At 44.9% G+C, this 13991-nt stretch overlaps 1 protein-coding gene across 1 annotated transcript in view; it reads right to left on the bottom strand.

The window, feature by feature from the left end:
- Positions 1-12720, bottom strand: part of rab11fip4b (RAB11 family interacting protein 4 (class II) b) — a gene marked incomplete at its 5' end in the record, with an annotated part of 24407 nt that extends 11687 nt beyond the window's left edge. Inside the window, 4 exons of the mRNA XM_079219051.1 lie at positions 569-703; positions 2591-2767; positions 3009-3238; positions 12643-12720. Coding sequence (XP_079075177.1) covers positions 569-703; positions 2591-2767; positions 3009-3238; positions 12643-12720 — 620 coding nt within the window. The remainder of the gene's footprint in view (positions 1-568; positions 704-2590; positions 2768-3008; positions 3239-12642) is intronic.
- Between the last annotated feature and the right edge of the window lie 1271 nt (positions 12721-13991).

Below are 13991 nucleotides of genomic sequence, written 5' to 3'. Positions count from 1 at the left end.
AGACGTGTTGGATTATAGAGACGTTTCTTTCTGGGGAGGAACCCTGCAGAGTCAGCAGTGAGTCCGAGGAGGACAGAAACTAAATGAACTTCCCGGTTCACACTATCACTCAAAAACATGATTCCATGACGCCGTGTGTCTCTGTGAGTGCACTGCAGTGTAATACAGCGGTCTGTTTTAATGGATTATGTTTCTAATAATAGATTCCCTATTACAATGGTTGATGAGGTAAGCACAAGGAGTGACCGCATTAGGTAACAATCGATTAGCGTCTGTGTGTGTGTGTGTGCGTGTGCATGAAACAGGAGGAACACTTAAGACATACTCTTGTTATATTGCACTATCCTGTACAGCATGCATGACAGCTGGCATTAGTCACGGTGGTAACAGCCTAGTGTGTTCTTCCTGTCGCTAATTATTCAATTATTGCGACTGTGACTCAGCGGTAGAGCAGCGGTTCGATCCCCGGCTCCTGCAGTCCATGTCGCTCACAAAGTCACTTCCTATTGAAGCTGTACGAACATTCAGTGTGTGTGTGTGTGTGTGTGTGTGTGTGTGTGTCCCCTACCTGTTAGCCTTGAGGTTTTTGAGGCGAACCTCCAGGTCGTTCAGCAGGTTGACCTTTTTGCTGCACTGAGAGCAGTAGACGTCCATCATTTCTCCGTTGTAATGCTGACGCACCTTACGAGGAGTCTGGCCCGCGCTGTGAACACACACACACACACACATACATTTTGTAAGTGTAAAACCATTTGAGTGTGTAGAAGAGGGAGACTGATGTAAAACCTTCGAGCTGGTGTCAAGACACCAAGAAAACCAATCCGGCTAACGATGACACGAATAATGACAATACAAATGAAAACAGAGAGAGACTAAGAGATGCTAAAGATTGAGACGGAGAGAAAGGAACACTTCTGACAATCTATGAGACAAATCTTTTGCTACAAAAGTACTCAGCGAGAGCACTTTGTTTGGTACGAATGCTTGAATCCAGAAATATAACTTGCAGTCTCCTTTTAGTTATTTGCGTTACATTATTTTGGGAAAGTGTCAACGCTTAAAGTGAGACAGCGAAACAATGACATCATTACCAAATGTGTTGCCAAAATAAGGATTGCATTGCATTGTGGTCTTCCAAGTGGGCCATCAGGCCATTAACACAAACTGATATTTGTCCAGTTTTTGGAGTTGTAACTTGACTTATTTACAGATTTACACAAATCAATATAGTCTAAGTGTGAAAGGGTTTTTACTATCTTTATTGGGGGAGGTTTTCCTGATCCGATGTGAGGTCCCGGGACAGGGATGTCATGTGTACAGATTGTAAAGCCCTCCGAGGCTTTTGTGATGTTGGGCTATATAAAATAAACTGAATTGAATTGAATTTAAGTGGGTACTTTGTATTGATTTAAAATGCAATTTATGAGCAGCAGATAGAGAAATACCTTTTTTGTAATGTGTGCACACAAATAAACGTCGGCTCATGGGGTTTACTGGTCTAGAAACACTGATTTTCATGGTTGAAAACTACGCATTTACATACTTTTTCTGTTTAAGGCCCACAAATTTAAAAAAATGTGGCGGAAGATACGCTCCCTGTTTTTGTTAATTTCCAACACGGTCAAGAAATTCAACAAATTCTCAACATCTCAATCTCAAACTGGAGAGTAATTGGTTTCGGAAGCACCAAATCAAAATGAGCGAGTAAGCCTTTTAACCCACTTTGTACTGTAGTCATTCAAACTTCTTTCCCTTCTTGTAAATCCAGAGCCTCATTTTGAATTTAAATCTCCAAGCCAACTCCATTTGGGGAGTTTTGTCTGCTTGGTATGCGAGGTATCAGCCGTAGACTTAATCCCATTAAACACAGGCCTTTGTTGAATATTAATGTGGCCTTCAGGGCAAGAACTCCTAAGCCACTCTTCTATAGTCGAGACTCTAATAATAATACGAGTCAGGCGCTGATTCGGCAGAGTGGAGCCTCACGTCCATCATGGAGCTACAGAAAATGGTCAGTGGCTTTATCAGAACCTGACCTTTGAGAACCTTTTCTCTGCACGGCTGGGGCACCAAGCGTTTGCTACTGGGCCTGGAAGAAAAGCCATGATTCATCAAAAAAAGGTGGCTGGCCTTGTACTTTCATCCCTCACTCCCTGTCACGCCCAAAACAGGATAAACAGGATAATGATTTTGTATTGAAGTTGCAGAAGAACACATCCTGTGTGATCATCCACTTAGCGACACAATCATTCAAATTAATAATTTAGATGAGCAAAAATCATATTCCTGTTGCAACAAGCTCACTTTGTAAAAAGACGGCGAGAGTTTGGGAGAGACTTTTACAGTTTCTTCAGTAAGATGTTGGGCAGGGACTGAACATGAGTGTCTTAATATTCAACTGTAACAGAAATATAATATAGCTTTTACTGTGTTAAAGAGCAATCTGTTTGCTCTTGAACTTGAACATTTTATTCTTTAAGATGTAAGCAGAGGTGGTCATCATCAATCGCTGCCAGAGACCCACGGTATCCAGTGTTCAGCCCCTCAGGTACAAGGTCTCACAACCTTTCCCTCTTTAACGCTCTCTTACCTCGAGGGAACAGATGAGCCGAGGTCGGAGCACCCGTTGGTGCGAGTCTCGTCGTCCGGGCCGGGGCTGCTGGGAGCGTAGTCCGGCTCCTCCCCTTCGCCGTAGTCCTCAAACTGCTCCTCGTTCAGAGAGGCCGAGGATAGGTCAGAGGTCACGGAGACGCTGGTCTGACCACACCTGGGGGAAAAGAAGGTTGATGTTATACTTACATATTTGAGATAGAGGATACACATTTCCCCAAAAATGTTTTTATATTTTTAGAGAGAGAAAACAGCAGCGAGGACAATCACGCTACATAGAAACTGATGTGACCCCATGAACGAAGATCTCTGGAACAAGAAGCATCACCGAATGTGGACTGATTTAGAGACAGTAAAGCAGTAAAAAACAAAAGAAAAAGAGATGGAACAGAGCTTACTTCTCCCCAGGGAAGAAGAGATGCCCCAGTGCGTCTTCCTTGTCTCCAGGTCTGATCGGCCCGTCGGAGGTGTCTGACCCTTGGGTGCTTTCCACTGCGCTGTCTCTGTCCGATTCCCTCTCCCTGCCCTCGTCTGCCACCTCTCCCGGTAACAGCTGGCTCTCGGGGACGAGGTCAGGAAAGGCCCGTGTGCACATGATGGCCGGACAAAGCCGCTCCTCCTCAACGCCCTGGAGCATGATGGGAAGAGAGGAAGAGTCAGTTTACAGACACATTTGCCAGCTCTGAACTTCAGAAACAGAAGCAGAGTTTGAGTGCGGCCGTTATTGTGAGGACAGTTAATTACGTTGCCCAAATCCTGATAGCATCATTTCTATTGCAAGCAAACATAAATCCCCTTCATTCAAAAATATGTTCCTGAAGACTTGAAGGTGATCTTTATGTGTAGAGCACACATTTGTTTGAAAGAAAACACTGTATTGGTACCACTATGAGGAGAATGTGTATTTACATTTGTGAGAGGAATTTATGGAATGATCTGGATGAAGAAATTAAGCCGTTTGTCGTAATTGTTTTGAGCGGGACATGGATGAGGAAGGGGCTTTGGTTTGTGGGTGATATTTTTTATTTATTTGATCCCTGCTAAATAAATCCAAACATCTTGTCATTGCATCACATTTAGACCATGAACGTCCTGTGTTGAGTATTAGCACTTGTGGATTCTGTGTTGGGTTGGTCCCCCACACTTAGTACATTCCTTCACTGTGGGAAGGGTCTTAAGCTCGCATTGGGGGTCTGGAGGGTTAGAAAAGGCAAAAGGGCGACGGGTCAAAGGTCACAGGACCCGCTCCGGCTAGTTTCACTCTTCGACGGCTCAAATCTCTTCCAATGCAACAGAGAACAAGGACTTATCTCAGCATGCCCGAGCTCTGCAGCACGAAGGAGGAGGGCAGGTGAAGAGAGGGGGGAGGTAGGCATGGACGGCAGCGCGGATGGAGGTTTGGAGGAGGAACAAGTAAGGCAGAGAATAAAGTTACAAAGTGAGGAGAGGGAAAAGACCACGAGGAACAAAGCCAAGAAGGAGGACGAGAGTAGAGAGCTGTGAAGAAAGATATGAGAAGCAGAGAAAACTTTACAGGCTAATAAAGCTTTCAGACGGCTCTGTCTCTACCACACACACACACACACACACACACACACACACACACACACACACACAGCTGTCTTTTCATCCCTTCATCCCATACTAGGGGTGTAACATAAGGCCACAGAATTATATGTTGTCGGATTTATAGCAGAAGTGAGCAGGGCCTTAAGCAGGAAGATGGAAGAAAATGTCCATAATGAACTTTTAATGGAAATGAATAGTGGAAATAAAAAGGGAAAATACAGGTACATATTGCATTGTATATTGCTTGATTTGTTTCTCTAAACACTAGAAGCTCTTTACATAAGGAGAGGAGGTCAAGAGGAATGCAAAGCTTGTCTCATAAAAGAGGAGAAGTGAAACATAAATGATTAAACAAAGAAACGGGCCATGATAGCTTTTGGGGTAATATTTGCTTAATTATAAAAGGGCAGGTTGTGCATGCAGATCCAGATGAAAATACAGGTTTATAGTGCCTATGAAAAATGAAATAAAAACTCTACCGCCGACCCACACCAAATAAAACACACACAGACCTGCATGCCTGTACAACTACATTAAGCTGAACTCATCAACTGAGGCTCTGTACAGTAACAAAGAGCCACCATGGGGCCTGGAGCCGAGTCACCCAGAATAAAACCCGGGATAAAGACCTCTTTAGCATTCCTTACACCAGCCTCCTTATTTCCCTGCAGCAGGAAAAAAGAAAGAAAGAAACGGTGCGAGGCCCCCTCTGTACTCCAACACAACAATATAAAAAAAAAGAAAAGCTGAACAAGCTACCACAGCAGGGAAGTTCGACACCTGTTGTGTTTGTTTTGAGAAGAGGAAGTTTTCTGTAGTGCTCGCTGCAGAACTAAGCTTCCCAATGTGGGTTGAAAAGGTGAGCAATACAATATACAATGCCTATGCTACACAAATGCAATACAGTAGAGGTTGTATTTAACTGTCATTTAAATAATGTTTAAAGAGCTTTATTTGCCTCTGTTCAGGTGAACATTCAAGTGTCCAGTTAGTTAGCTACACCCTTTGTGGGAGAACGGAAGCATCACTTCGGCCGCCAATTAAAGTTTTTCTGATTGCTGCTGACGAGAATAGTACAAAAGTGATGATGGAGGGAGGAGCTGTCTGTGTGTGTGTGTTTACACATGACTCTCTGTACCTGGGGGCTTTAACGGCCACATGAGCCTGCAGAGTGTTTCGAGTCGCTCCACTCCCCTCAGAGCGAACACAGAGCTGACCTGCCGAGCAGCTTCCTGCCTGTGGCTTGAACCGAGGACGCCACGATGAGCCGTGTGTTTACCTGCAGGCTCTGTCTGAAAGACAGACGCCAGACCTTTGGTCCAAGGAGGAAGTTCATCACCGTGAAATGTTTGCTCGGGTTCTAATCAGCTCGGTTATTAATGATTTATCTGCAGGTTTTTACCACCCGGTAAATTCATTTATGAGCGTCTGAAGCCTTTCAGTGTTTGGTAGTACACCAAGTATATTACATAAATATATATTACACCTCTATTGTTCTGCAGGGTGCAGACTCTAAACAATGTATTACATATATACCAAGTGTCAAGAGGATGACTTATAATGGGTCCAAATGCAAAACAGAACAGTATAAAGGGAAAGAGGATTACAAAGACATATAGGAGGGACAGAAACTACCGCTTCATATCATTATTCTGCACACCATCAATGCTGTTACATATTTTTTAAATAAACTAGGAAAAGGATTTCTGATCTCTCTGTGGGTCCGTAGCTGCAGGGTCTGACCTAGTTAAAATACAGACATCCCATCTCTTCCTTTTTCTTCCCGCTCTCCCAGGTGAGGGAAGCCAACGCCAGAGAAGAAGCAGAAGAATTCAGCTTCCATTTTCTGAGATGAGAAGGTGATAAGAGACGAACGCGAAGAACAACTGTAGCCATGTCTGAGTGAAGCGCCCGGTCCAGGTGCTCGGCGGAATAAGCAAGTGCAAACTGTCCCGGAGAAAACGCAGGTCAGACACCTGGAGTATGAGAAGCAAAGATCGGTCGCCCGGGTTTGTCTGACAAGAGTACAGAAGCGGCTCTTAACACGGCCAGGCTCTCAGGGAAAGGTGTATTATTTACATCCATTGCATCTGCAATAGAGATGAAAGCAGCAAGGAGGAAAGAGCTCGAGGGGCAGAAAAAGCAAGAGCAGGGGAAGCTGATAGAGGAAGAGAGAGATCAGAAATAAAATGAAGACCCACGGTAGAGCAGAGAACAACGGAGACAAGTGAAGCTAACAACAAGCAGCGCCACAGTGTGCAAATCTGTCCAACTCATACGCCTCAACTTGAGTAACTAGGGAATCATTTGGCAGCGACGCTGTTTTTCTCCAGCCGTGCATTGATGTGAGTTTATGTAACATGACTGATGACTACAAATCACACCATGTTGACAGAGTCCTGAAGTAATGCCTCTGTGCCGCTGCTGCAGGTTGAGCAACACTGTGGGAGACGATACCGACGTACAGCGAGCGAGGGAGACGTACAACGAGCGAGGGAGACGTACAACATGGGCGTTTGTGCAAGGGGAAAGAACCGGCGCTAAAAACAAGTGACCGGCAGTCAAATCCTGGAACTATCCGAATACGCGATGCACATCCCTGGTGGATATGCGCATCACAGAGGCACAAACAGGAAAGGCTATCAGCAGGAAGTAGAGTGAAATCGAGTCGTCATTCTCGGAGGCTGATGTGTTATGTTATCGTGTTGCAGAAATGATGAAGTTCATTCTGGTTCTTTCTCTCCATTGACTTCCCTCTTCTTAAGAATCTGAAGCAGAAACATCGTTACTGGCAAAGTGTTTCTGACATACGCAGTGCCAGTATTCTCATATACAATAAAAGAACTCACACAAATCACACTCGCAGCGGGCGACAAGGCGGAGTGACGGGAGGCCACCGCCCAACCTCCACGTCGTCAGAGGCCAGAAACTCTCCATCAGGTGGGACGACAACCACGGCAGTCATTCAGAAAGATAGACTCTCCACCCGCCTCCCCTCCCAGCCCTTTAGTCTACGAGTGCCGAGGGTCAATACCACTTTAGTGCTGAACAAGTCATTATTCAGCCCTCCTGGCAGGGGGGAGAATTACGTGGATGACGATGCGTGTCACGGTCCGATCGATCGAAATGTGAAACGAGGGAGACGATGGCGTTACGCAAGAAGCGGTGCAACCTGAATGTCTTATTTTCTCAGCTGTCAGGCGAGGGAGATTCCCACGAGCGTCTCATTAGGTTTCACTCATTTCTCATAATCGTTCAAACTGGTTTTCGGCTTTGACAGATTCTTCCATTAAAAACAACACAGCAATGTTAAAATCAATAAAAGAGAATTTGTGATGCAGGTTGATCTCCATTAAATCATAACAATAATGCATTTATCCTCAGTCTAGATTGTTTTGGTGTGAGTTGCCTAGTTTTGGAGAGGGAGATGTCTCTACAATATAATGGGACTCAGCAACGTCTCTTTCCAGCAATCATGACCCAAAATATCCCTCAGACCTTGTGAGCAGTTTCATGTGGGAACTATTTTCAACCATAGTTTCTACACAAAACTGCTCACAACGAGGTCTATTCTGCCAAATTGCAGGTAAGAGGAAAATTATGTTGTTTTTTATATCTCGGGCTGCAATGTCCTTTTAACAGAGCTACAGCAGCCTGTCAAGGCTTTACGTGAGCTATGATCTCTTTTGAACATCACCCTCTACAAATATTTAAGGGGCATTTTTGTGGTTTTGTCATCGGAGTCAAACTACAATATAGGACTTATACGGCTTATGAGGATTTAATAAGGTGTTGTTCCCGTTGTCACGTCTTGCACAACTGGGACAGGAACCATCGTGTTGCTGCATGAGAACAAGTAAACACGGAGGACAAAACACCAGGGAGTGGATGAGCAGGCGCACACAACGACTGGATCGATCCACACGGATTCAGCGTGAGTCAGCAGCAGAGGGACTGGAGACTGAGATGGAGAGTGACAGTATTGAAAGAGGGAGAGAACGTAGAGGATGGATCGGGGGGAGAGAGAGAGGGGGAGAGAGGACAGCAGAGAAAGAGCAGCGGTCTCTGTGCTTGTGTTCGTCAGACTTGAGCTCCAGAGATAAGAGGCGTTTCTCTGCAGAGGCTTTACATCTCTGTCTCTCTTTGTTCATTTCATCTTCTCTTTCGCTCTTCCTCCTGTTCCTCTCAGCCCCGAGGCTCTCGACTGCTGCCGCCACAGAAATATTCACCTATAAAATTGAATTGCTCCGATTTGATATTCAGCATTTTGACTCAGGTTACCGGGGTGCTTCTGCCATCCTGAGCCTCAGATCCCACCGGCTGGTAACAAGAAGCTCTGGGACCAGAGGGCATCAGAGGCTTTACAGAACCGTAAAGGATATTCTGACTCACACATGTGTACAAAAACAGCAGAAATGATCAGCCTTGATTAGTGAGTTATGGGAGTAATTCTTTGAGTATAAACGCCAAACGTTTTCTTGTTTCATCTTCTCAAATGTGGGAATTTGCTGTTTTTCTGTCATAATTAATATCTAATTGAATATGTTGTACTTTTGAAACTTGTTGTTTGAACTTGTCAGGTGAGACTTTGGCAAATTGTTGACATTTAACTATTTTCAGGCATTTTGTAGACAAATCATAGACTTGAACTGAAAACACACTGCCGATCACAAGGTAGCCCCGCCCTAAAGCATCCCCTGATTTATGGTCTATTTTGATCATAATTTACTAAATAAACATAATACTGTGTTGACGAAGACTTGAAACCAGCGATTGAGAGCATGAACTCACGTTTACAATGTTTACTGAGGGAATAAATCAAGAGAGAAGCAGAGTCATTTTCTCATTGACTTCCATACATACATATTTGTTCTACAACCAGAGAAGTCGCCCCCTGATGGCCATTAGAGAGAATGCAAGTTTAAGACACTTCTTAGGAAGCTGCTTGAGACAAATAAGCAATTAATCGAGAAAATAATAAGTATATTATATAAGTATATTTAAGTCTAGAATTAAATCAATAGTTAGTTGTCATATGTTGCCTCTTCAGTGGAAGAGTGATGTTCATATTCACGCCTGTATCGATTGCTTCAATACCAGTTTCCCTAAACACCAAGTCAGCGGATCATAAACACTTTTGTGAGTATGTGCATGTCTGCGTGTCTGTATTATTCAGCTCCTGTTGTGAGCAATACTCTTCCTATGCACGCATGCACAAACACAAACACACACAAACAAAGGGGAAGTAATGACTCATATGTCTCGACCATTTCGTTAAGTCAACACCGTGTGAAACTTTCAGCGAAAAACACACACACACACGCACACGCACACACACACACACACACACACACACACACACAGCACCCGAGACTCGCCAAGCTCTTTAAGTCAAAGCTGTAAGTCAAACATGAACACTGGGTCTTTTTAGTACAGCTTGACACGCACAACTACACACGTATAAAAACATTACACACACACACACACACACACACATATATGTGTGTTTCCAGCTGAGTCTAAACTAGTAGCTGCTTTGAATTACCAAGAATGTATCGGTGGACAAAGGACAATGTAGGGAGGGACGGGCGCAGCACACTGGTGACTGTGTGAAGGTGTTCTCAACCCCAACAGGTGAAGCAGTGTGACTGCTTGTGTTTTTGCAGAAAGATGAAGAAAATAGTGAGTTTATTTTGTATATATAATATTTTCATATTTTAATTCTGACTTCATCAAGGGAGTATTTAAAAAAAAATGTAAAGCAGCATGTCAATAGATAAGTGTTTGAATGTGAGTGTAGCTGAATATACAGGAGGCCCGTTAAACAAGGAGAACTTGAAATATACGTCCTTTGATCAAGAGCAATTAAACGATGTGGGAGTTGTCTGGTTTTTGTCCTACAATTTAAAGTATTTCCCAGTGTGCTCTCAGTTCATTCGGTGGAACACCCCCCCTCTCGTGTCATGTCTGGTTGCAAAAAACAACCAAGATGACGGAGAAATAAAACCATTTAGTATCTACTATTCTATGGAATTATTATAGTAATGCATGAATATAAAATGCAGCTTTCTCTAAATATTTGATACTAAACTCAACTTAACTTTCTCCAGTGTGAGGGCCTCACAGCGTCATTGCCATATTTAAGTGTAATTTAGAGAAGCTGGCAGGCGGGTTGGGTTATTAGTGCGTCTGTGTGCCAACAAGCTGTCCTGAACGCTGCAGAGTTTTGACAAGCACACTCAGTTTTGTTGGAACTAAAAGTGCTACTACTTCACATCAAAACACGGGAGCCGGCATCAACCTGCAGCAGTCGGAACAAAGTCATGGACTGTACCGCCTTTGTTTACGTAAAGACTACAACAGGCAGCGTAATAAAGCTCAGTGGAGCTGCTGCCAATGATTTCTGTTAGAGAAAAATGTGTTCAATTTGTTTCATCTAGGAGGAGAAACTCAACTGACTCATACGGAGCTGCACGAGCATCAGATGTTGTCCTCTATCAGCTAGCGTGTGTTGCGTCTGACTGTCCTTTCCGTGCCATTAAACTCACGTCCAGTGAAAAGAAAAGAAAGTGTTTCACAAAGTGCTTTGTCTTTCTCTTAAGTGCCTGTTTGTCAGCTCTCCTGCTGTCGGCGTTGAATGGCATTTCATCAGCGTCGGGGAGCGGCAGACCCCTCGGCAGGTGGTCGGGCCCGGCCTCTTTTCAGCCGTTGCCGGAGTTTTTTTGTGGAATTTGGAATGCTGCGCTAGCAGTAACTACTTTAAAGACTTTCTAAAAAGGAAAAACAAGTATAAGAGGTTCAACGACAATAAATGACTTGAGAAAAATGTGAACGTTGTGAATTTATACTTCATTTAATATCTGTTGCACTGTTGTTGTTGCTGATTGTTGATTGTCTCGTCTATTGTTATGCACCTTCCGGCAAGAAAGAAATCCTCGTTTGTGTAAACACACCTGGCGAATAAATGATTCTGATTCTGATAATCATTTGTTTTGTCTCGGGATTTAATCTTTCTTCTCTCGCAGCATCAATGTGTGAGAGACATCATAGAGAGGCGTGACCGTTCTAAACGCATGCAGATTAGCCTCCGTTCCCCCTGTGCCGCTCAGCGGCACGTTAATCTAGTTATTCTAGTCCCGCTGTACGCTTGGCTGAATGTCGATCTTGTTAAAGGAAACATAATCAAACAACTGGGGGAAGAAGCTAGAACTACATTACCATCGGCAAAGTGACTTTAGAGGAAGAATAAAAGTATTGCATTTGTTGTTGTCCACAAAGAACGTCCTGCTCGGCTGAAGAAGAGTTAATCTCGTTATGTAATGTCCAGTCACAAGCGAGGAGCATTCAAAATGACAAGGGAGTCTGACGTCACGCGTTGCCATTCAAATACAACTCACCTTGCCTTTCTATTCTGGGACCAGTGAACGGATATAACAAAGCACATCAGTATCAGTTGTATCGTGCATTTAGATCTTCTGAATTCTGTTGATGATCTTAATCACCGCAACACAGTTTGTTCCCACCACATTCTGTTGAATTGTTTACTGTGATATTATTTGCAACAGCAAAAACATCCCAGTAGTGAATAAAATGTCTTTAAATACAACGACATAGTCTCAGCCCTGCTGTGTGTCTACAGAACACCTGCATCTCCAGTGTAGTCGGTTCAAAACACAACGTGATTGTTTTGGTGTAAACTTCCCTCTTTTCCCTGAACTATTGCCAGAATAAACAGACTGGAATAACTTGATTTACCCTTGAAGAGCAGAAGGATTTGAAACGATTTCCAAATGACTGAATATTTACAGCGAAGACGTTAAAAAACATGACAGGAGGGATCACACCGACGCTCTCTCATATTTAAGTGCCAAACATCCTTCTCCCTTCAGTCCTGCAGGCTCTCCCTCGATCCCTTTGCCGCTCTCTGTACTTGCTATCCACCCGGTTTCCCTGCACGCGTCTTTTGATGTCACTCGCCCTCGCCGTTGCCTCTCCTTGCAGCCACCGATGCTTTCCAATTAATCCCATTACCGTCATCGGGATGTTGGGCCGCCGGCGACTGGGGCGGGGAGAGGAAATGATGGTGAGCATGCACAGAGGAGAGCAGACTGGGGGGGGGGTGAGAGGAGAGCGATGATGAAGGGACGGGACGGAGTAGCGCGAGGACAGCTGAGCGAGACAGACAGAGAGGCAGGGGTCAACCCACACACACACACACACACACACACACACACACATTCAACTGTGGTGGACACAATGGACTCTGCACAGCCGTCGAGCTGCCCCCCTTTTCCCACTCACCCCTTCTCATACAAACTATCCCTGCTCCCTTAATGTTTACGCCTCTCTTTCACTGAAACCCTCACGTCCCCGCATTGAGTCTGTGTTTTTGTTCTCGTTCTGCAGAGCGATCCCTCATCTGCTCCGCTATTCCAGCGGGGTGCGTGCGGTCCGGCTGCTTACCCCGTTCACCAGTGAGGGGAGTCCATGGTCAGCAGTCCCCCTCTTCCCACCGGAGAAACCCTCGTCCACTGAAGTCATCCGCTGTTCACCGGGGCTAAGTCCGTTGTCTCGGCTCGCTCACACACACACACACACACACACACACACACACACACACACACACACACACACACACACACACACACACACACACACACACACAGGTGTTCCCTTTAAAGGCAAGTGGAGGAGGGAGAGTCGGGATAGTCCAAAGGGTGAGTCCGTGTTAGTGGTTTAGTCCAAAGTAGAGAGGCAGAGGAGCGGATGTATCGTTCACTTTAAAACACTGCACCGGCTGCCTGGCGTCTCACACACACACACACACACACACTCACTTGCAGACACACACACACACACACTCGCGCACACACACACAAACACAGCACAGACTCTGCACCTCACGCTCTTTCCCTCCCTCGCTGACTGCCTCCGCCGGCCGACTCGCATTCACACAGTGAGAGCAAAGATTCAGGCAACAGTTGTTGAATTCACGGCCCCTCCCCTTTGCATGCAGGGTTGCTTAGCAACTGGCTTATGAGGGCGGGGCTTGCGAGAGTCCTCACATTGCTGCACACCCTGCTCACAGGCTGCCGCCTACTCAGGCTATATTTGCATGTCAAGCCCTGCCCGCCTCAGTGTGAGAGTCTCTGCTGTGGAAGAGGCCAGTGCCTGTGTGGGCTGTGAAGAGAGAGAGGGAGGGGTGGTGGGGGGTGGGGGGGTGGGGGGGGGGGGGGGGGGGGGGGAGGGGGGGGGGGAGAGACAGAGAGAGAGAGAGAGACAGAGAGAAAGAGAGGGGGGGGGGGGGTGATGGTGTGTCTTCAGTGATGCAGCAGATTCCACAAGATGGGTTCAAAAGAAGAGACGAGTACTGGTTAGTCACAATGGGAAGGAGATAAAGGGGAGAGAGAGAGAGAGAGAGAGAGAGAAGCTAGGTGGATTTGTTTCTTCACTTCACCCCTGTAACTACAGCTATGTTTCCTTATAGTTAAGAGCTGATAAACAATTAGAACATACATCTGTACCGATACAAATAATCCATCAATTGTTTAACATCATTTTCAAGTTTCAGGCAAAAACTCAAAATACTGCAACAAGCTTCGCTGAATATTTGTTGGTTTTCTTCGTCTTCTATGTGATTTAACTGCAAGTTAAGGACGGTTGGTCAGGAAATAAAACAATTTGGCATTTTGGCAAGTGAAAATTGTGAATATTTTCTGACATTTTATGGATAATCAACTGATAAATTGAGAACAGACAGATGAATACATAATTAAATAAGTAATCTACACATAAGCATAATCCAGTGAAAG

The sequence above is a fragment of the Taurulus bubalis genome (genome assembly GCF_910589615.1).
Source record: "Taurulus bubalis genome assembly, chromosome: 6".
Classification (NCBI taxonomy): Eukaryota; Metazoa; Chordata; class Actinopteri; order Perciformes; family Cottidae; genus Taurulus; species Taurulus bubalis.
This window is presented reverse-complemented; position numbering and strand designations above follow the sequence as displayed.